The sequence below is a fragment of the Opisthocomus hoazin genome, chromosome 19 (genome assembly GCF_030867145.1).
Source record: "Opisthocomus hoazin isolate bOpiHoa1 chromosome 19, bOpiHoa1.hap1, whole genome shotgun sequence".
In the NCBI taxonomy this organism is placed as follows: domain Eukaryota; kingdom Metazoa; phylum Chordata; class Aves; order Opisthocomiformes; family Opisthocomidae; genus Opisthocomus; species Opisthocomus hoazin.
This window is the reverse complement of record NC_134432.1, coordinates 5,779,072-5,802,361: the sequence shown is the minus strand read 5'-3', so window position 1 is coordinate 5,802,361 and position 23,290 is coordinate 5,779,072. Positions and strand designations below refer to the sequence as shown.

At 56.0% G+C, this 23,290-nt stretch overlaps 1 protein-coding gene across 5 annotated transcripts in view; it reads right to left on the bottom strand.

Annotated features, from left to right (window-relative positions):
• The window catches only part of RGS3 (regulator of G protein signaling 3), an 80,646-nt gene that overhangs the window by 21,224 nt on the left and 36,132 nt on the right, over nt 1–23,290 (bottom strand). For all 5 annotated transcript variants that reach the window (XM_075439442.1, XM_075439443.1, XM_075439444.1 and 2 more), the window contains 2 exons: nt 18,407–18,447; nt 4,514–4,636 (listed from right to left, as the gene is read on the bottom strand). In XM_075439442.1, the coding sequence (XP_075295557.1) occupies nt 4,514–4,636; nt 18,407–18,447 (164 nt within the window). The remainder of the gene's footprint in view (nt 1–4,513; nt 4,637–18,406; nt 18,448–23,290) is intronic.

The following is a 23,290-nucleotide window of genomic DNA, read 5'->3' as shown; positions in this document are numbered from 1 at the left end:
CTGCACCCTTGCCCTGCCCAGTCTGCCCCACAGCAGCAGGTGAGCAGGACCCTCTGGAGCAGAGCTGGGGCAGACGGGGCAGCAGGTTCCCAGCCCAAAACGGAAGGACTTCGGGCCAAAATCAAAGCGAGAAGGTGCAAATTCCTCCCCTCCTTCCCCATCAAACAGCCGACCGCACTCTGACTACTGCTGAGCGAAGCAGCCCGTGAATGCTGGATCAGAGAGAGAGAGTTTCACCCCACTGGCCCCCAACCCAAGTGCTTGTCACGGCCACCCCGATGCCAGCGGCCCCGTGGCTGCGCCAGCTCAAGGGTGTACATGGCCACCACCCAAACGCTGCAAAGAGCAAGGGTGCTGCTGAAGGCAGCGTGGTGCTGGGGGCCAGGGGTTGCCGAGGGACAGGGGTGCACACCAGGGTGCTCGGGGCGAGGAAGAGGAGGCAGGGCACGGGGCAGGAGAGGGGTCACCCACGCTCACCCTTCCCCACGCCGCAGGTGCCGGGGCCAGCGCGGCCGTCCCTCCGCCCGCAGCTCTGCCACGCGGAGCCCTCCCCGCACCGCCGCGCCGGCCCTGGTTTCAATCATCCCTCGATTACACGCCGTTTGCTCTTGTTGACAGCACATTTACTTGCATTTGTCAAGCACGCTGTAAATAGTGAGAGAAACAGCCCTGCCCTTCCTGAGCAGAGAAACGGCCAGCACGGGGCCGGCCAGTCCCTCCCAGCCACGCACCCGCCAGCAGCTCATTCCCAGCACCGGAGCCAGCGCTGCCGGGAAGGGCCGGGGTGCAGGATCGGTCCACGCCTGCTCACACCGTCAGCAGCCATGGGAGAGAGACTGGGAGCCAGGCTTTGAGAAGTGCTGAGGATCCACCACCTCCCACGGGAAAGGAGAGGAGCGCCCGTCCTGGGCTCCCGGGCCCAAAGTCCACACCACAAAATGTCCGTAATTATTTAGCTTAGGGGTAATCTACATCTTTCAGACACAGCCAGCCATCATCTCCGAGGTAATCTCAGGTCACGGAGCCAGAAGGAAGAGTAATCAGCCGTTCTGAGTGTGGAAGACACAAAGAAAGAAGCAGTGAGAATCAGAGGGTCGTAGCAGGTTTGTCACAAGCAGGGTGCTGTGCCACTCATCTCTTCCCGTGCAGCCAAAGCAGCTGGAGCAGCTCCAGCCCCCGGCGCCTCTTCCTTGCCCCTGCTCTGCCGTTCGCCACCTCTTCAGCCACACTAACGCAATTCGCCGCGGGGCCGGGCTGGAAACGGGACCAGCGCAGCAATGCAAGGTTAAAAAAAGCATCGTGCTCTGCGCAGATGGCCGCTGTTCAGCCCGGCGAGGCAGCCTCGTTAACTCGATTAATTCATAAAGCTGCTCTTGCTATAATCATGTTGCTGCCGCTGCGGCTCCTCACCAGCCCCAGCCCACCTCCAGGCTCCTCTCCTCCCCGTTCGGGGACGTCTGCTGCTGAGCTGGGTCACCCTGGTGATGTGTTTTACAGACCCTCGGCACAGCCAAGGGACAGGGAGCAGGGAGCAGCCTCCCAGGGCCAACCCAGACCTGAAAATGAGAGTGGGGAAGGCCTTGCAGGTGGAGAAAACAACCACAGCACCACTCCTGCGACCTGCTGCAGCCAGCAGAACGGGTTCATCCCTCAGAGAAGTTTGTCTGATTTCCCACAGCTCCAACAAGTCCAGCCTCTACTTTCCAGATGTGACCATCCCGCTGGGGATCCTCTGCCCCGTCGCAAGCCCTCTGTTCTGGGCAGGACGCAGGGATGGCACTAACAGCAGCATCGACATGTTGAAGGGAGAGCTTTTCCCAGCTCGTACACTGGCACAGCAGCCGCAGAGGCTGGTGAGCAGCCGCTCTCTGCCCAGACAGCGTCCCGTTCTCCAGCTCCAGCACACAGCTGGCACATGGCACGTCCCTGCCTGGCACCCAGCTGCGCCAGCCCTCCGCTCCCGTCGCACGGCAAAGCCCACGTACCCTCGGCTGGGCTCCAGCTGCCGCGGGATGAGCTGCCCCTTGCCAAGCTGGAGCAGTTTTGAAGGCTTTGCAAATCAGATTCCTGTTTGGAGCAGAAATCAGCCATGCAGAGGCTGGTATTTCCAGCTTAATTTGTCTGTGCACAGAGCACAGACACTGCTCTGTTTCCTTAAATAGCCCTAATATCAAATGACTTGTAAGCAATAAGCAAAGCTAACAGATCACTTCTCCCTTGCAAGAACCGACTGATTTTCCCAGCTCCTGCCTCCCGCTGCACCGGCATTCCCGGGGACGTCTGCCCGACAAACCAGCTGCGGTGCAGGCTGGTCACAGCAGCCCTGGCCGCTGTCGGGCTCCTGCCTGCAGCCCAGCCCCGCGCGCAACTGCTGCCCTGCTCCAGCCCGCACGCCCACCCAGCATCCGAGCCCGCACGCACACCCAGCATCCGAGCCTGCCTGCTCAGGAGCTGCAGCCTCGCACAGGGCTGCTTCCTCCTTCCCCATGCTCTTTCTTCTTGCACTTCAGGGTCAAGTTTGCTTTAAAATTGCATTCTGGCCATTTTATACCTTGCTAGGATGGGAAATGATGCCATGAACTCACTTCAGTGCCTGGCGGTTGCTCTTTTGCTCCTTTTCTCTCTCCCAGCCCCATATCCCACCAGTGGGCTTTCTCCCAACATTGGCAAGCCTAGGCAAAAAAACCCCTGTCACTATCTTAGAGAGCCCACACTGACTCTCCACCGCACACAAGGAGCTCCCTCTTGGCTACTGAGGCACAGAAAAGCCTTAGAAAGGCTTGTGTTGTCTTCTAGAGTACGTTTTCACCTGTCCAGTAGCCAGGTACCTTCAGCAGCACAGGGAGCAGACCCTCTCCAGAGCTTTGCTCTGAGCCACGGGGCTTGTAGGTCTAGCAGAGAGCCAAATCCCACACCCTGCCATGAACAGAGACTCCAGGAGGGTGAGGGCAGACAGCAGCATCACCTGAAAACCCAAATGGTCCCAGATCACGTGTCGCGACGGAAAGCCGCCAAGATGTGCCCTTTTAGGATCTATTCGAGATGCTCAGATTTGAACACGTCCCTGCACAGCTTCACCCCGCAGAATCCCCCAGCCCGTGGCTGGATCGCACCCAGCCGAGAGCAGATCCCTGCCTAGGCCCCGGCAGCAGCCCCATCGCATGCATCCCCCCGTGCCTGGGACCCCCTGCCCGGACACTGTGTCGTGCCAGCAAGACGCATCGCAGGAACACAAGAGACATGGCCAGAGTCTTGTCACCTCGCTGAATCAGCTGCCCCAGGCTGTTTGTGTTTCTAAAGGTTTGGCTGGTAACTAGGTTCTCAGGCTTTGTACGTTGTTGCTATTTTAGTACATCTGAAACGTGCAGGAAAAGGAATCCGGAGGCTCTGTCTCCTGCGGAGATGTTTGCGCTGACCCAGTTTGGGATGCTGCAGAGCAGAAGCCGCGTCGCTCTGCCTCCGGATCCGGGCAGCAGCGCAGCCGCCTGCTCCCGCTTTTGCCCACGCGCACAGCGAGAGCGAGTCGCTGCCTTTGAGCCAGAGCAGACCACGCACCGAGGCTGCACCCACACATGGACGTGGGGCAGGAGCTGCTCCACCACCACGCACCAGCCGAGTGGAGGGATCTGGGTCATTTCACCTCTGAGATCCCCATGTGCCTCACTTAAAGCTCTTTACATGCTCAGCACAGGGTGTTTCTCTCTGTCCCAGAGCAGTGGGTCACCCACCAACAGTCTGAACCCAGCTCCCGGGGGACAAGACGACCCCAGCATGGACTTCCACTGTCCCAAACAGCTCCGTGGTGGCAGCCCCAGACCCGAAGCCAGGCAGACAGGAGGTGTTAACCACATCCATGCAGCGCAGGCATGCCCAACAGTGCTTCAAACCTGCTCCACATACACTTTTCTCCTGCCAGTGCTGCTTAAACAGTGCTCTCGGGCCAGGCTGAAGCTCGTCAGTGTGGGAAAAGTGCTGGTGCTGGCTTGCTAGGTATGAAAAACAGCACTCATCAAATGACCTTTCTGCGCTTTGAAGCCATCTGCGGGGTCCAGATCAAACGCTCGAGCCTGTCTGAGTGCACAGAAGGGGCAAAGCTCCGCACTACTGCTCCCATGACCTCCGCCTTTTAATCAGGACCCAGAGATCACGGCCCGAACCGCTCCCTCTGCATTCAGTCCGGCCCGAGAGCCGAGCTCCTGGGGAAGGCTGTACCCCGGGTCGCGTGGCCTCAGCTGTCCAAATACAGATGCTGGGAGGTGTCAGAAGCAGGCTGCTCGCTGGAGCCTGCCTCGACTCCGGTCAGCGGACGCAAACGCAATAACTGCTTCCCCGAGCAGGGCAGGAAGCTGTAGGCACAGCAGTGCCTGAATACAAACTCTCTCCTCACCTGGCAAAAAAACAGCCTCCGGAGCAGCTCGCCTGGCAGGAGCATTGCCAGAGCAAAGCCCCCGCCGCAGGCAGAGCCCCACGATGCTCTGAGCGGGGTTTTTGAGCTCCCGCTTGGGTCGCTTACCTTGTTCTCCGTAGGAGCCGACGCCGGATGTTGCTGCTTGGTGATGTTCTCGGCCAGACACCAGCAGATCCTCTTCTTCTGCTCCTGGGAGTAAGCCTCCAAACTTAATAAGCACTCCGACTTCTGACGTAAAGGAAACACAGGCAGAGAGAAGGTCATTAGCCGTGTGTCGCAGGCCCTGGCTCGTTTGCAAACTACTGGCTTCCAACACAGCGTATCAGACGAACGCAAGTGTAATGGGAGAGCTCGCACCAGTGTCCTGCGCCCTGGGCACAACAAAGCAAAACGGATGGGAAACCAGCTTCCCGGTGGCACCTCCCGCAGACGGAGGGCGAAAGGCTGCTGCGGTGCAGAGCACCAGACTTTTGCTTTAATAGGCGGGAGCGGAGCGGTAAGGCACGGGCAGAGCACCAGCAACTCTGCACCCTGTGCCACCACAGTGGAAACGCGTCTATGAAGCCAATTTAGAGGATGGAAATTGCACTTTGCTGTATGCAAACACTAACGAGGCGCCGTTAGCACACGTTGATGAAACCAAACGCCTTTGGGCTGAGCGGGGCTGGGAGGAAGGCAGAGCTCGGAGGAGCTGCAGAGCGGCCTCGCCTGTCCTGCTCCTTGCAGAGAGCACCCATCAGGGGCTGGTTTGAGGACGATGCTCCAGCTCCGGGCGCGCGCTGTCTGCGAGCAACGCGCAGCGAGGAAGGGAATTCATCCCAGCTGAGGCCACCTCCCGCCATGCCCTAGCCCCTTCCCTGCACACACCCTTGTTGGCACGGACCTGATCCTCTCGAACAGGTTTGTTCTGGGCTATATCCCACTCATTTAAGAAACCTCCTGACCAAGTTCTCTTGGCAAGTGTCTCCCAGCCCTTAAACTCATCTCTTGTGCTAAAAATTAAGCACTAGTAACATTTGCTGCCCACTGGAATTTTGCAGGTTTCACTTTAAAAAGGGTCCAGTAATACCCATGGCTGGATCATCTCCTTCTGTGGCCACATATTAAAAAAAAAAAAAAAAAAAGCAGTATTTTAGGGCAGAACTGCAAAGAAAAAAAGAGTCTCCCACTAAAGGGCATGAAAAAGGCTTTTCATTTCCCCCTAGGATTTCCTTCCAGAAGGGCAGGTCTCCGACAGCCCGGTTTTTCCCAGAAAGGTCAGCGAGAGCTAAGGAACTTGCAGCTTTGTGACTCCAGAGACACAACACAACCAAAAGGGGAAACGCTTTTTAGTCACGCCATTTAAAACACTGTTTTCATCGGATGCCAATTCATTCACATTTCATCCAAAACCCCTATTAAAGCAGTCAATAAAGCAACCTCCCACGTCACCTCTAGAAAGAGAGATCTCTAGTTCAGTCCAAGGAGACTTCCAGGAAAGAGATTGGATCTTATGTCTGGACATCAGCACCTCTATTCCTACAGCAGAAACAGGCTTAAACATTGGAAATGCACGCTCAGGCTTATCGAGCGCTATGAAAATGGAGTAGAGGTTTGTGGTTCAGCGACAGAAGGCGGCAGGGCCCCCCTTTCCCCCCCAGATGCCGAGCTGCAGTGATGCTCTGAGCATCCCCTGGAGCGTCACAGTGCCCTTGCCCACCCCAGGGGTCTCATCCTCTCCCAGTCCCACGCCAGCAGATCACCAGGCTGTACCACTGTGATACCCACTGGTCCCTAGGAAGGTACCTGATCGTTCCTGCTTTGAGGACAGTACAGCCAGGTACCAGTCTGCCAGGCTGGAAATCGGGGCTGGCACTTCCCCACACTTGGTGCCAGGAGTGAACGACAGCGAGGACTCAGCAGAGCCCAGAAGACGTCAACGCAGCTGCAAGGAGTCCAGCACCCACACTGACGCTGTAATTACTGCACACTCCTGTCCCCACCGAGCTGCTGCATTTCCCCCGGTGTGAGGCTGAAAGCCGTTCCAAGGACATCTCCTATCTCCTTGCTGGTGACAGACGCACAGCTCACCTACCCTGCTCTGCAGCCCCTTGCTGATTCGATTACAGTCCCCATCTCTTTGATTGAATTTAGCAGAAAGCGATGCTCAGCCCGTGCTGGCTGTGGAGAGCAAAGTGCCCCTCTCCCTCCCGCTCAGCATCAGCGAGCCAGCGAGACTCCCCGGCCCCAGCAGCCTGGGAATATTAAAGCCAGGAGAGAAGACTGTCCTCTGGTCCAAAAGGCAGAGCAGAAGGTCAGTCACCTCGGTGTGTGTCCTGGGTATTGCCGGCAAGGCTCGGGGGGATCATGAGCAGCCAAAATTGCATTTCTCCAATCTGTACATTTTTTGCTACCATTTCTGCACTACAGCAGCAGAAATCTCAGCACTTTATTCCCTCACAGTGATATTCAACCTCTCCAACACACGTTTCCCAGGGGAAGATGTCTGTTTCTCCCTCTTCCATCAACCAGCTCCCCTGAAACAACATACAACTGTGCTGGGGAAAGAGCCAGCGCAGCCCACAGGGGCTGAGCACCCCCGGCCGCCTCTAAAGCACAGGATCCTGCTTGCCAAGTCCTGTGGGATCCAGCCAAATGGAGAACAGATGTGTGAAGGACTGACAGTTATATGGGATGAAGCCCTAGCTGGGGCACGGGTCCCTGGCGCCCAGCCCCTGCCAGGGCACCGAGCTGCCCAGCCCAGTGCTCCCGCTCGCCGGGGCAGCCGGAGCTGGGAGCTCGGTAAACGCCGGGGCTGGCCGTGCCCTGCGCACGCTGCCCCGCTCGGGGCTCGCTCTGGGAACCGGCCTCCCCGCTATTGTTTTCGTTCAGGGAGGCTGCCGCTTCGCCTGCCAATATTTACAAAGAGAAAACAGGGTTTAATCGCACGGTGCTGGGAAAGGAGGATGCAGATGGCGTGAAGGGGGCGTCTGCGACCAGATAAAGCGAGCGACTGAAGTGGCTGCCAGTTGCTTTCTGACTGCCTTCACCCCAGCGTTTTGAAAAACATGTTATTGCAGGTGTTGCGTGCCGGCTGGCGCGGGAGCCTCCGGTGAGCCCATGGCTCCAGGGTAGCGCTGGACCCCACGCCAGCACCAGACCCCACGCCAGGGGGAGAGCAGGAGGAAGACACAGGGCATGTATTGGAGAGGAGGACCCAGACTCACCAACACAAGCCCTGAACGGGCCCTGCTACATCACGAAAGGGTCCGTTTTGCTCCCTGGGAAAAGTTCACCCCTGCAGATGCTCCCCCAGGCTGAGCCCCTGCCCCACAGCACCCAGGGGCATGGGGAGATGACAGGCAAGGGGGTCTGGCCAAGCAGAGATCCCGGTGACCCCAGCAGACACCAACCAGAGAGGACTGTTGGCTCTGCAGCCCATCGATAAGCTGAGGGCATCCCGGAGAACAGCAGCACGTCACAGGCAGAGCCCCCCAACCCTACACACCATCCCCCAGGCTGCAGACATGCCCCCCATGCAGGGCCCAGCACAACAGCACCTGGTACACAAGTGTGGCTCTACACAACACCACAAAACTGAGATATAACAACGAGCCACACTGGGTAAAAGAACCCTGATTTTCAGGACAACAAGCCCAACAGCTCCAATGCCTTGAACTCAGTGACCAGCCTTAACCCCACAGCTCTTCTCATCTCACTGCCGGCTCCCCAGCTGACCTGCTCCCTGGGGAGGTCAGGTCCTCAGCTGGATGTTCCCCCCACAGATCAGGGGGATGCCCTTCTGCTCCTTTCCCCTTCTCTACAGGGTTCATGGCAAAGTGGTGCAGGGACAGGGCTCGCAGCCCAGCTCAGCTCTGCCCGGCCCCCGGCCTCGAACGTTCAGAGCGTTGGTCCGTCGCCAAACCCAGCAGAGATCCCAGAGGGGAAGTACCTCGGAAACGGGCCCCAGACTACAATAGCTTTTAAATCGCAGAGCAAACCTTCCACCAGCGCAACAGCAAGCCCTGGGAATATCCTGTGCACAAAACACGGGCAACTGCTGGCTGGTGACCCACAGAGCTAGGTCTGATGAGAAAGTTTAGTTTGCTCCCGTGCTAAGCTGTGCTGGGGGGACCACTTCTCTTCCTGTGGTTTTTGGACTGCTGGGCACACTGGTGGTGCCCAAAAGACAAACACTGGCAGTAACAGCAGGAGTCCTATTGAAAGCTGGGGTGACCAAAAGGTGGCAAGATCTCATGGGTGCTTGAGCAGATGATGTGCATGGAGCTGCCGTTCGTGGGACACAGCAATCTCTGCAGACAAGCGTGGCTTGTTGCTGCGTGGCTTGTTTTCGGGCCAGGGAAGCTCTGTGGATGAAGATGAAGGATAGATGTACCCATCCTTCCTTGTGACACCAAGGGCTGGGTCTTAGGAAATGGGTTTTCATTGTCCTACAGACACCCACGGATCAGGAGAGGCATCTAGACAGCAAAGTGGACATTCTGTTTCATGAAGCAGAGCCACCAGCGGCTCCAGCTCACCTCAGGCCCATCAGACTCAGATGCTGCTGCTAAGGAGGGAAAAGATGGAGGAGCAATGCCATGGGAGCACCACATCATGGCAGAGCCTGGAGGATGCTGAGCCTCCAGGAGGAAAAGCCAGAAGATCCTTTTCCACCCACTTTTGAGCAGCCAACAAACACACAGGGCTCAGTCTGGTTTTGCAGGCCTGCAGGTTGTCCTCAAGTGTCTCATCAGATAACAGTCTTCACAGGAATCCCCAGCCCTGAGACTAGCCAGGCATGGAGCTCCCCGCTCAAACACCGCTCTGGCAGACAGAGAGCAGGTCCACCACCTTCCCGTTCTGCAAATGCCCTTTCCTCTCAGGCAAGAGGGCTCAGAGCCGAGCAGCCCCAGCAACAGCAACACCGAGCTCAGCCACCCGCTGCAAACACAGCCCCAGAGCTACCCGTCCCTTCCCCCAGCACAGCCCCAAAGAGAGCAAGCTCCAGCCTGGGCGGCCAGCCCCAGGGTACAGCCGTTCACCTCCGAAATCACCTACTGGTGCCTGCGCCCTGAAACCTCTCCAGTACTGTAACCGTATCATATCGGCTCTTCTTCTTGCCAGCATCTGGGAAACGTGACCATAGTATTAAAGCTGGGGAAAAACACTAAGAAATTGTCCTCCAAAAAGCACATTTTGTGGCCATCTCAAAACTCAGGTTCAGGTTGAGCTGTGTAAAGATTCACAGAGCCAGGGAAGCAGAGTAGCCCTGCTTATCTGCTTCTCCAGCTGGGACACAAACACTCCCGGCTCTGCCTGAAGAGCCCAGAACCGGGAGCTGTCACTGCCCAGGAGTCGCCCTGGGGTACACCACAGGCCATGGGCGATGCCAGCCCAGAACTGCTGCTACTGGTGCCACTCCGCATCACCTAACCCAGGCAAACGGGCGCTGGCAGAGCAGACAGAGCCCAGGGGTCTGTCTGCGCAGAGCGGCAGCCTGCCCACCAGCTCCACAGCCACCTCTGCGCCTGCTCTGGCCCCAGGCGTACGCCAGGAGGGCGCTGGCTTGAAACAGACGAACGTTCCGCTTGCAGCTGAAATCTGGGGCATGCCATGGGGACGCTGGGTACAGCTGCACTTCAGGAATGCCTCAGCATTTGGGGTGATCTGCACATGGGTCCATGTCGCAACATCCTTCAGAAGCATTTTTCAAAATGTTGGCAGTGTTGGTCTGATGTTATCTCACTGCACTGGAGGTTCAGGCTGCAGCTCGGATTTCTCAGCACCACGCACAGAGGAATCCAGTCACAGAATGTTTGGGGTTGGCAGGGACCTCTGGGGGTCACCCAGCACAACCCCCTGCCCAAGCAGGGTCACCCAGAGCAGGCTGCACAGCACCGCGTCCAGGCGGGGCTGGAATATCTCCAGAGAAGGAGACTCCACAGCCTCCCTGGGCAGCCTGGGTCAGGGCTCCATCACCCTCAGAGGGAAGAAGTTCTTCCTCGGGTTCAGCTGGAGCTTCCTCTGCTTCAGTTTGTGCCCGTTGCCCCTTGTCCTGTCGCTGGGCACCACTGGAAAGAGTCTGGCCCCGTCCTCCTGACCCCCACCCTTGCAGATATTTAGAGGCATTTCCAAGGTCCCCTCGCAGCCTTCTCTTCTCCAGGCTGAACAAGCCCAGCTCCCTCAGCCTCCCCTCGTAGGAGAGATGCTCCAGTCCCCTCCTCATCCTTTGGAGGGAGGAAAATGGAAACCTCTCTTCAGGGAAAAGTTAAGCTGTTGCTGCAGGCGTGACACGGCAGAGGGATTCAGCGTGCGCAGACAGAGCATCCAGCTTTTACACGAGCTGGGTGACTCCAGGTGACGCATCCCGGTGCGCTGCAGTGCAGGACACAGCCCCGCTTGGGGAACCTCTTCTGCATCCCAGAAATGAGCCACCACTTGTGAGACATGTAGGAAGCAAAGGAAATATCAGAGAGCAGAAATGCATTTTTCATTTGGTAACACCTCCTGCCCACCACCAGCAGAGTGGCTGGAGGAAAGAGAGTTCCCCCCCTTAATACTGGAAAGGACTGGGAGCAGGAAGGGGAAGGCAGAGGAATACACTCCATATTCTCTCAGTGCTTCAAATTCATGTAATAAAACTGGCAAGACCAGGCAGCAAGGTGTTTGTCTGGACTTTCTCTACTTGAAAACCTTAGGTATGACCAATACCAATACTTCTAGTCCTGTCTGCAGTGCCCTCTCCACCACAGCCCAGATGATATTTCACCTTGTTGCAGTACAAGACCGTCTGACAAGTAACACAGCCTGCAAATCTGACAAATATCATCTCTTTTCCTACTAGGAATTAGAGGAAACGGAGACACCATTTCAACTGAGGACAGTCCACAGACAAACGCTCATCTCTTCTACCTTCTCCCACCCTGCACGCAGCACCTGATGCCAGCTGACACTTGGCTTTCTCTTGCCAGGAATTCAAAACCCACTACACCTCTGCCCTGCAGTGCTCCACCATCTGCAGGGTGACTGTAACAGCACAAAATTCAGGATTTTGTGCTCGGGCAAGGGAGAGCGATTCCTAAATCGCTGCTCTTTATTGTGGTTAAAGCCTTCCTGCAGCGAGTTGTGCTGGGGCTCACAGGCTGTGTCCTTTGGCCAGTGCTGCTCTGGGGTCAGAGCCGGGCACAGCTCTTGGCTCCGTGTCTCATTCACAGCCTTAAGGGTTTCTGAGCTCATGTCTCCAAACCAGCCTTTTTATCATCGCATTTTGTGGGAATTTTCTTTTATTTAAGCACCAAAAGCATAGACAGAGCATTCAAAAAGAAGGGATCAAGACATCTTGTGGGCTGCTGAAGCCCCACCAGGAGCAGAGGAACCAGAGAAGGGAAACCACAACAGCAGAGCCCAACCCAGGGCACCAGATCCTCCTTAATGCTGGGAAAAAGGAAAAGTGGAACAACTTCATCTGCTTTGGTCCCCTGCCAAACCCATCCCATTTCAGCAGGAAACAAGGTCAACCCAAAATGCAAGGCTTCTGGCGACCACTTCGAGGTCAGAGAACAAAGCAATGGGAAAATTGACTGGATCCCAAAGTTTTGTCATTGCTGATGCCATCTTTCTGCTGCGGGAGCTCACGGCTGCTGATCGTCCTTCCCCCAACAAGCTTTCACCAGTCACTTCTGACCCTCACAGACCTGCCTGTACAGTTCTCTTTTCCCCATGATCACATGAAAACACGGCATCAGCTTTCACCTACCTTAACATATAACCCCCACTGAACCGGCCTCCTCATCATCTCCTCCTTCCCCACATTTCAAGTCATATGCCACTTTATCAGGCCTGATTTGCTGTTTTCTACCATGTCAATGATGATTGTTTGCAGTTAAGCAAGAGCCAGACTTCCCAAGCTCGCCCTGGCAGAGCAATGCTTACAGAAGATGATGCTGAGGTTTCAGACCAGAGTTCTTAATTATTTATTAAGCAGCAGAGCAATTTCCTGTCTTTCTAGGATTTCAGGCCAAGTGTTGTGTCACATCAAGCCAAGTGCCTGTGAGGATGCCTGCTCTAGTTGTGCTCCTTCTGTAGTGTTTATCTCTCTTTCACTAATAATTACTTTTTAAGTTCTTTACTAAACAAATTCACCTTAGCAGTTCACTTGGCTGCATAGGTTTGGTATCCACCCCCCCCGGCCAGCCCTTTTGCCCTCTTCTCTATCATCAAACCATCTGCCTAAGAGTCCTCTAGATCTGCCAGGACATCGCCCAGAAAAGCTCCTTGCAAACACTTCCAACGACACGCTCAGAACAGCCGAGTGCAGAATTACCCAAGTGCATAATATTATAAAATATACATAAATTATAATATAACATTATTATATAACCAGATGTATAATATTTGCCATGTCACAGCGTGAAGGGCAAGGAGGCTGCAGAGGGGTCTGGAGAACAAGTCTGACGGGGAGTGGCTGAGGGAGATGGGGCTGTTCAGGCTGGAGAAGAGGAGGCTGAGGGGAGACCTCATTGCTCTCTACAGCTCCCTGACAGGAGGGCGTAGTGGGGGAGGGTTGGGCTCTTCTCCCAGGTAACCAGCAACAGGATGAGAGGCAATGGCCTCAGGTTGTGTCAGGGGAGGTTTAGGTTGGATGTTCAGAAAAGTTTCTTTACTCAAAGAGCGGTCAGGCGTTGGACCAGGCTGCCCAGGGCAGTGGGGGAGTCCCCATCCCTGGAAGGGTTCAAAAAACGTGTAGATATGGCACTTCAGGACATGGTTTAGCAGGCGTGGTGGGGTTGGGGTGATGGTTGGACTTGATGATCTTACAGGTCTTTTCCAACCTTAATGATTCTGATTCTACGCTGCTGCTCTAGCATTCAGATTCCCTGTATGGAGATGGGAACCCGGGCTCTCCTTGCTCCTTCCCTGCGGGACAGAAATGGACAATGCCACATCCCTAAGGCCATTAAATTAGTCATGCTCAGTGCTGGGAGTAACAAAGAACGTTTTGGGAAATTAATTCCCTTATGGACCAAGCTGGGAGTGAAGGCTACAGAGCTCGGCACATTTATACAAGCTGCAGTGTTGCCCCTCACTACAGGAGCGGTTCATCTTAAAGAGCATTTGCTCAAAGCGCGTCCTTGCCAGCAGCCGGGACTCAGCTCAAGGATGCAAACAGCAACAGTGCCCACGGGGGACCCCACGGGGGCAGGGATGTGTCCCCACGGAGCCAGGGCACGGGACGGAACAGTGTCACTTCTCCGACGCTTGCATAGAGCGTGTCCCGGGCAGAGTCAGGGCGTGCATCTCCACGGCAAAACAAGGCCAAGCACAGACCCACAAGCATTAATTTGCTCGGGTCTGTAGGTGTGCTCATCGCAGCAGGCCACAAAGCTGCTGTTGGAAAGGTTTTCTGTTGGAGTAGTTTCCCAAGGGAAACTCCAGCGTCTGCAGATGAAAACTTTCAGAGAAAAAGATCAATTCTGCTAGTGCAAAAAACTTACCGAGCTGTTTGATATTAAGTCAATCTGGTCTGAATATGTTGGGTTCAAATCAAAAACTTGTAACAATGCAATAAAACACTGATCTGCAGTTTCCTATCAGTAGGATGTTTCCGGAGCGGGGAAGGGTGTGAATACCGCCCTGGACCACATTCACATCTCTGGACTGGCTCCCTGTGAGGCTACCGACTCCCACCACGCAGCAAACGTTTTCTTCTGACAGGTTTTACACGCGTCCTCACCAGCGGTGTACGTGCCCTGCAGGGAACGGCGCGTGGGCAGGGGGAAACGGGGCCAAACTCCCCCACTCCAAATCCTCTGGGGTGCAGAAACGCGGGCCCACACTAAATCAGCCCAAAGCTTTCACAAGGAGGATCTGTTCAGCTGGCTTTAAACTGTTCTATTTGGATTTAAAATACTGAAATGATACATAGGCTAGACCAGGTTTGTATGCATTAGTGGTACTTTTTCATCTATCAGCTGGCAATTAGAAAAATTAGGCAAGCTTCCAGGTATAGACAGTATTCATCAGATCACTTCCAAAATCCTGGCTGGCTTATGAGCTGGGACTGTCGCAGCTACCCCATGACGACCACGAGGAACAAAACCACCAGGAACGGACAGCTCAGTGAAGAGCCTTCCCCTATTTCTGCATTCTTTCCAACACCGACCTATATTTAGCCCTCCCCTTCCAGGAGGCCACGTGTCCCACTGGGGTTGGGACCTCCAAGCACCGCAATTCACACGCCGAAGAGCCTGTAAAATAAACACCTCTTCTGCTGTAACCTACGCCGGGCTCTGAAGATTACTGTTTGCTACACGACTGCAAATAACCAGAATGCAGAGGACTTCCACTCTGTGGAGCGATTTATTTGCACGTGATTAGGCAGGATGACTAGCAGTAGCTTTTTTATGACACTCCAGTTTCCCTGAAGGTTGGAATGTTCTTTCTTCTTTAAAATAAATTAAGCAACTCGCAGATATTGAAACACACTTTTATTTTGGAGCACGCCAGATCCAAATGCAAAAATGTGACCTTATGGGCCAGAACATTACTCACAAACCTTCCAGATGAGAAGGAGCAGGAGACAGCAGCTTAAGGCCTCGGCAAAGAGCTATTCCCGCAGCAAACACAGTCAGCCCGGCCCCGTGGGCTCCCTTTCCACTCGCAGCAGCACTAAATACATTACTGCTTGTTGCAGATGATTTGTGTGTAAGAAACAGCAGTACAAGAGCTGCTACCAACCTCCCGGGCCCTGTCATGGCAGCACAATGGATGCGTCTGCCCAGACCCTGGTGACAAAAGAGCTCAGACCACGACCACCACCAAACCCCCTAAACCCATCACCTCCACCCCGCAGCAGACCAGCCAGCAGAGCTGAGCCAGCAAAAAGCTTCCAGCAGCGTAAACCACTGCTGGCAAGCCCAGGGACGGAGCACGTGCTGCAAAGGGCAGGACAGGAGCAGATCAGGAGGGGCAGAGACCCATCAAGGTGGCATGGGACCAAAAAGCTATGCCCACCCAAGCGCCCTTCCCTTACGCATCCTCACACAAAGCTTTCCAGCTGCCACAAGCAGCCATCGGGGTGGGCAGCGGGACAGCCATGTCTGCCAGCAGGACCCAGCCACTGCTGCACCACGTTGCTGAGAGCTGAGGGTGCCCGCAGAGAGGCAGGGCCAGCACCCTGCCAGGGATGTCCTCCCGAGCTTCCCTCCACCCTGACTCCCGGCAGCGAGCGCGGCCCCGGGGCAGAGCCAGCCCCTCTCCGTGGGAAGCCATCCCTGCAGAGGGAAACTATCTCATTCCCACAGTCGGGAAGAAGGGTGAGCCTTGCAGCAGGGCGAAAGTAGGTGACACAGTCGGAGCGTGGCACCCTGTGGACACCACATCCATCAGGCAATGGGTAGAGCCACGCTGGCCTGGCCCGCAGACCCCCCCCCAGCCCCTCGTGCTGCTGCAACACGGGAGTGCCACTTCACTGGACCCGAACCCCAGCTTCCATTCGACAGCAGGCCATGCCTTGAAGCCACCCCACTGCAAACACAACCCTCACACCACAAACTGATGCTCCCACCAGCCCGGCAAGGGATCCAAGCCCCCTCAATGCCTCTGCGTGCAGCCAGTCCGCAGGAACGCCTCTGAGGGGGACCATCCCCTCCCTCCAACGGGCTGCCAAGCCTTAAAACCTCCTGGTGACACCCCCACAACCCTGTCACTAAAGCTTTGCTCCTGACAAGTGAATGCAAAGAAGAAAATAGAGATGTCCTGAAGGTGACTCTCTTCTTAGCTTCCCTGCAGGAAGAAGATGCTTAAATGCTCCCACGACAGCATCCCATCACTTCAGCAGAGCCCATCTCCATTTGCCTCAGGTCTGCCTCCACTGAGGACACTCCACTGAGCCACACAACCCCCACACTGCAAAAGTAAGAGGTTTCTGCTCTCATGCTTTAACCACCAGCCCGTGTCCTTGCAGCCTGGTCACCCGCTCTACATAGTTCTCAGGATTGTGACTTGCAGGTCATCGTTTCCCAGAAGAGTAGCCATGGGGAAGTCCGGAGAGCACCGTTCTGCCCCGGTTCGCTGCTGACTCACAGGCACGTCCCCCTCTCTGTGTCTCAGCTTCCCCTTTTAAAACTAAAATTGCCCATTGCTGGGGAGTCTGGCGAGACTTACGGCTGGAAGTGCACTGTTCCCTGAACCTTGAAGCTGGCTGTTTCTATCCGTGCTGTACACTCATGGCAGACACATAAAAGCCACATTCTCCGTTCCTTGCAAGAAAGATGCAGCCAAACCACACGGCTGGAGAACCCCTCCCCATCTACCCACAGGCAGATGTCTCATCAGCCTGATCTCCCTAGCTCGGCGCAGACCACCAGCCTCAAAGGAAGCCCGTGGGGTCCGGGAGGGAATGCCCTGCTCAGCGGGACGCCGGCCGTGAGCCAGGGGCTGCCCTGGTGTCACCCGCAAGCGCGGGCTGGCAGAGCGCAGGGTGTGAGCAGCCATTCCTCGGGGACAGGCACGGGGCGGACCTGCTGGTCACCAGCGGTCAGGAAGCTCCCGCTCCACTCGCGACCTGCTCCGAAATACCTCGAGCAGACAGGGGCAACAAGAAGGGGTTTGCAGAACCCCAGCATCCTGCCCTGTCCAGACCGACTGACCTCTGTGGGGGAGCATGCACACGGGAAAGCAAATAGTTCCCGTTTTCTATAGAACTACTACACTCCAACTGCAATGGATGCCACAGATCTGTCACCAGAGGTGCGAGAGCCATTTAAGCCCATCAGAAGGAAGCCAAGCACTTCATTACAGCTTGACAAAGATGAGTTTTCCTCTCCCAAGATCTCATGAAATGCAGCCAGTTCTCTTTCAGTCGCTTCTACTTGGGGGCCCGAAGCTTCTAAATTAAACATCAGGCTCCAAAAGCATTTCTCCAAATGTATGAGAAAATGCAGGAGGGCCTCATCCCACTGTCGGGATGTTGCCCACGAACACCCGTCGCAGCCTTTCTGAGTCACAGCACAGGATTAGCCGGGCAGGGAGTCATCACGCAAGCCTGACGTTACACCGGGACACGCAGTGAGCAAACCCCCGAGCAGGCAGCTCCTGCCCCACCGCTCCAGGAAGAAATAGCGGAGACAAGGAAGGAATAAGAAGGAAACATGAGAGTGAACTCGTCAGCCCACAGTTATGCAGCGAGTCGTGCCTTGGCCCAAATCCCAGCCACTCAAGGTGAACAACTTTCATTCTGAACGGTTTTATCCAACTTTCACAATAGCTTATTATTTCACGGTGCTGCTGAGCAATGTTTGCCTTTCTCCTCTGTGCCCTGGGGATCTTTCCCAGACCAAAATTTCCACCCCTGAAAATACAAGGCCTTGAATCCAGGAAGAGAGTAAAGTCACTTGAAAAGGAACAAAAGCCATAGCATTCAATGAGCAGGCAGGTCCAGTCACCGTGAACCAATTTTGCAGTCTCCTTGGCTGCTTCATGACACAAACATCACTGTGCCGATGCCCGAGTGACTGCAAATCTGTTCAGAGCATTTAGCCATGTACCAGCCACACGTGTTTTCAGAGCTATGATTATACGTCATTTAGATCAAGCTTCCTCATTTTATTTGAGGGCTTCAAACCTGAGTGCTTGAAGACAAGAAAAGCAAGATGCCTAAAAAACAAAGACAGAACAGTTGGCAAGGAAGTCTGCCCCCAGGGAGAAGAATCCCAAGACAAATCGAAAGTGAGATGCGTGGAGGAAGACCCACCTACAGCGCGCAGGGGGAAGGGGAAAAGCAAACCTGTCCCGGTGCTGCCCAGCCTCCCCAGCCACAGATTCCTTTTAGCAGCTTCTTACTAATGTATTTTGGCTACGGGCGTTATGCTTCCTTTCCCAACCTCTGGCAAATTAATTAAAAAGGAAGTTAAAATCAGCCCGTTCAGTGCTCCTTGCCCCAGCAGACAGGATCAGCATAGTCAGTTCATGTTCAGTTCCCACCAGCAAGTTCATTCGGAAAAGAGCACCACTCACCTCCGCAAGGTAAAGGATGCAGAATTTCCGATCTTCCAAACCTACAAAGAAGAAAAACACAGGATCAACATTAAGCTACAACTGCATTTCTGCAAGCAGCGAGACTGGCAGAGGAATTGGCTAAGAGACAGCATTTAATGAATATTTATTGTTGTCATCCTACAGTACCAGGCTGTGATCCGGGAGTGATGTATGCTGCATCTGCAGGGGCCATGTGCTATCATGGATTCTCCGTTGGGTTTGTCCTTCTGGAAGAAGGTTTGTTTCATCCAGAGGCCAAGCACAGGCTCTTCTGCCCGACCTGCCATGGCACGTGCTGCCCGACTCCTTCCCGGGGGCTGCGGAGCGCCCGCAGTGCCCACGCAGCCATCCTGGGCACCGGGGTCAGCTCTCTCCCACCTTACCTCTGCACACGCTTTGCTCCCAGGAGGACTAACCAGAGCAGCTCCTGTTCCTACGTCCTTGCTCATTCCCAGCTTCTTGCCCCAAGCCCTAGGTAAGGCTGGTGGTATCTCTGTCTGGTGCTGTGTGTCCCAGCTCCCATCAGTGCCAGTGGTTGGGGTCGGTGCCTCTCCAAGGAGACAGAGCCGAATCCCAGGGCAATGGGAGCAGCTGACACGGGGCAGTGGGGAAAGCCCTGCTCCACCAGGCTGAGGGCAAACTGCCCAAGCTCCTGCCAGCGTGGCACTGCCAAGGGACTTGCTCTTCCACAGCTTCAGGAATGGAGATGGTGCTGGAGGCAATGAAATGACCAAAATTGCGATCCATGCCTTGCTAAGTCACGGAGCAGTCCAGTTCGGCTCCCCACCTTGCTGCCAGCTATCCCAGGGGATGTGTTCTGCTCCAGCTGCTCCACCAGGCTAGTTCCTGCAGGCCTAGCGTTCCCTGTCACCAAGAAAAAGGCATTCCTGAAGATTTGCCCTGGACTTTGATCATTGCTGGTGAGGCATGAGTACCCAGCCCCGAGGGAACCCAGCTCCTAGCATACATCAGCATTGCAGGAGGACATGATGCCAAAGGACATGGTCACCTCAACTCTGAAGCAGGACATCCGATCTCCTGAAGCCGGCTCGCTCCTTCACACCAACATGCTCTGCACCAGATTTGCCCTTGGCAGCATACAGCACCGCTGGGCTGCAGCTTTCATAACCCGTTTAATGACATTATCTCCACCATGAGATCAGGTCTGCAGTCTGGGCACGGCCGCAGATCCTATTCAAAGCGGTGTCAGCACAAGCTCTGCTTCATTTCAACAGCCTGAGCTGCGCTAACGATGGGAACAGGCTCTGTAATGCGGTGGAAACACCCTGTTCCCCAGAGGAAAGCAATTCTTCTGCTGCAGGCAGCAGCCCAAACGTCAAGATAAGAGCTGTGACCCATTGAAGGACTCAGATGCCTCTTGAGTCACTCCATGGGCAACGTGAAACCCATGAAGAAGCACAACGGCCTGGAGCTGTTTGCTGGGTATCTCTCCCAGCTGCCCTTTGGGGGATGGCAGGCCTGTCTCCGCTGCCAGCTTCATTTGTAGGGCACGCTGGAGGAAACGAGCTGAAACATCATTACGGGGACACCACGACACCGTGCCACAGCGGCCGCTGGAGCCCAGCACCACCGGGAGCACTGCTGCGGACCTCTCAGATGATGAGTCCTTGTGTGTTTTCACAAGCTTCAGCCTGCTCCATCCCCGGCACTGTGAGGGACAGGGAAGCAGCCTGGCCCCAGAGCTGCCAACCAAAGGGCTCCAGAAATCCCCTTCCAAGTCTTCGCTTACAGAAGGGGAGCAGTGCTGGCCCCCAAGAGCACGTTCTGAATGGGCCTGGCTGGGAGCCCGTGTCTGACCTCTGCACCACAGAACCACCACTTGCCACTCTCCGCGGCTCTGCCTGCACTCTCCCGGCACCCTCTGCCGCGAATCCCAGCAGGACCATCAGGGAGCATTTTCCTTGCTAAGCCAAAGCCTCCAACAGGAGCCCCGCAGCCAGTGCTTCTCCCCTTGAGGGAGGGTTTGGAGGCAGGATCTGAGCCCGCTGCTGGCACACCACGAGTCCACCGTCCCCTTCTACTGCTTCTGCTTCCCAAGCGGTCAGCAGTACAAAAAACAGCCCATCTTCTCAGCGGGGCTCGCTGCTCCTCCCTGCACCATGACCAAAGCTCGCCAGGCCACCTTGCAAAGCAGACTGCAGAGGACCTGCATGTCCCAGCCACTTTCCCTCCAGAGCTTTAGCCCGGCTCTCTCAGCTGATGTGAGGAACAGGTTACCCTCTGGAGACATGCACCCTCAGCAAAGAAAGGCGACGTCGGAGGGAAACAGCCCTGGGAATGACCCCGCTTCTCTTGGGCCTCTGTTTATTCCTTCTGCAATAACAAGTGACGCTGACACAGCCCAAAACCATCAGAATTCAAGTTCCCTTCCAAACTCCTCTCCATTGAGCTATGAATCCCAGCATTCGCAACCTCCACCACCAGCAGCTCCTGTCCCCTTGTCTCTCCCAGGCTCACTCCTACACACGGCCAAGCAGCCCAGTGCCTACAGGCCACACAAAACAGGGAGCCAGCCTAGGCTAAGGAACTGCTTAAAGCCCATTTTCTACCACTAATTGCCTTTAAACAGAACACAAATGGGAGGCGAGAGGCTGGCTGCCCTGCCCAGCCGCTGGGCTTGAGCTGGTGCCAAGCCCCGGCGAGGCGCAGCAGAGGCAGGAGAGCGAAGGCAGAGCCGGGAAGGGCAGACCCGAGCGCAGATCTCAGCACAGACCAGGTCTGCCGGAATTTCTTCCGCTGGAGATTTCTCCAGTCTCCGGAGGGTCAGGCTGGTGTGCCGGAGCCCGCTGTGCCCCAGAGCCACGCGATGTGGACTTTTCACCTCCTGCACCGCGGACCAGAGGCCACAAAAGACAAGAGAAGGGGCACAACCTCGCGCCGGGCAGGCGGCAGCCGGCCGCCCGGGCTATCCCGGGACTCCAATCCCCAGGCAGCACAACGTCCGCACCCCTCGTGACAGCCGAACAGCACATACGCTCAGCCAAATTCAGTAAAATGCTAAAAAGAAATAAGCAGGAGGAAAAAAACTCACTGGAATATATTTTCGTTTCTTCCTGGTGCGCTGCGGTGGGGACTGGCTTGCCTTTCAGCGTAGCCCGAACCGTCCCTGCCCCCGGGCTGGGCTGCGGCGCGCGCTCAGCACAGACAGAGGAGGGTGCGAGCTCTGCGGGGACACGTCCCGCTCCCCGGCTAAGCCTCGTCCTGCGCACCCATGCTGACGCGCGGGGCAGGCTCTTACACAGCTCCTGGCACAACGGCAGCTTTCAGTGCCGGCCCGGCTCTGCCCGCAATCCACGTGCAACCCATGGGAAACACCCGCTGCGTGCAGGATCCGGACGGTGCACGCCGGCTGCTGGGTCAAAAAGACGGGAAAAGTGGGAAGACAGTCCTGCTGCTTTCCTCATCCTCGCGGCACAGCGCAGGGGACCGTGGCAATGCCCACGGTGAGGGCAGACTCCCCGCTCCCCAGCCCCTCGCGTACGCGCAGCGAGGATCAGCTGCGTCGGGCACTCGAGGGGCTCAGGGCAGGATGCTGCAGGGCGCTGGGTGCATGGGCAGAGAGGAAGGCTGTTGTGCACCTCCAAACCTGGCTCCCAAGTGGGGACAAGCTTACCACCCTCCGTGGCACACGTCCCCAGGGAGGTGTGGCAAGGTGCAAGCCCTGGGTGCTTCCCACAGGAGAAGCTATGGGGGGGCAGAAGCCCCATAAATCCTACTCTGAGCGCCTGACTCGGAGTGGATCGCTGCGAGACACGGCGGGTTGGGATGCGGGACACAGCAAGCCAGCACATGAAAAGTCTTCGTTTGCAGGATCCTGGCTGGGGACGGGGCTCACAGCCTGGGGGTCTTCATTCCGGCTGCAAACCAGGAGCGCTCTTCACTGTCCCAAAGCCGAGCGCACCCACCCCAGGGGGCCTGGATCCCAGCGAGGCGGTGACTTTCACACGGAAATTCCCACAGTATCTAGTGAGGAAGCCAGCCCTGTCACACTGGAAACATTGGCCGGTGTGGTGCTCATCAACCCCGCTCAGCTTCTAAAGCAGGAAGACAGAGCATTGTAAAGCAGACTACACTGATTTGCTTTCGCACAGGGCAGCGAGCGGCAGAAACAGGAAACATCACAATGGTCTTCGGCGTACCGGAGATGTCTCAATTGTTGTACTCAGCAATACGCCTGTTCCTATTAATGTGCCATTCAGTTAGTTAGGAGACCAACAGAAAACCCCTGCCAAAAGGGACGGACATCTTTTTGCTTGGTCCACTCGCCTTTGAATTGGTCCTGCCCAAACCGGGAGGGTGAGCTGCCTGAAAACCGACTGTGCTGGATTCCCAGCTTGCAGAGGGTGGTTCAGTGCTGCAGAGACAAACATCCCCTCTGGAGAGGCTTGCTCAGCTATTCCAGATGTGATCCAGCCAAGTTATTACAGCAACAAGGAAATAAGTGGCAGAAAACCATGCACGAAATCCAACCGCTTTGCCCGAGGTTAGGAGGCGCGTTCCTGTGCCGAGCTGCAGACAGACAGACCTTCGTACACAGAGCCGGGACCGGCACTGGCGAAGCCGACTCCTTCAGGGAGGCGAACAAGAGCAGGGTTATTCCGCAGCCGGGGGCGGCACGCGTGCGCGTCACGGGAGCGGACGCTGACCAACCAGCCCTTCCACGAGGAACAATTTCTTTTGTCCGTTTCTTAGAAACAAGCAGCGCTGAGAACAAACTTCACAAATCGCAGGGAAGCTTCAATGGCTTCGCTCGGCGGCTCGTGCCGTGGCACCCGCTCTCCCTCCCTGCATTTCTGCCCCCACCAAACAGGCCAGTGAATTAATCCGGGAGCAGAAACGTTA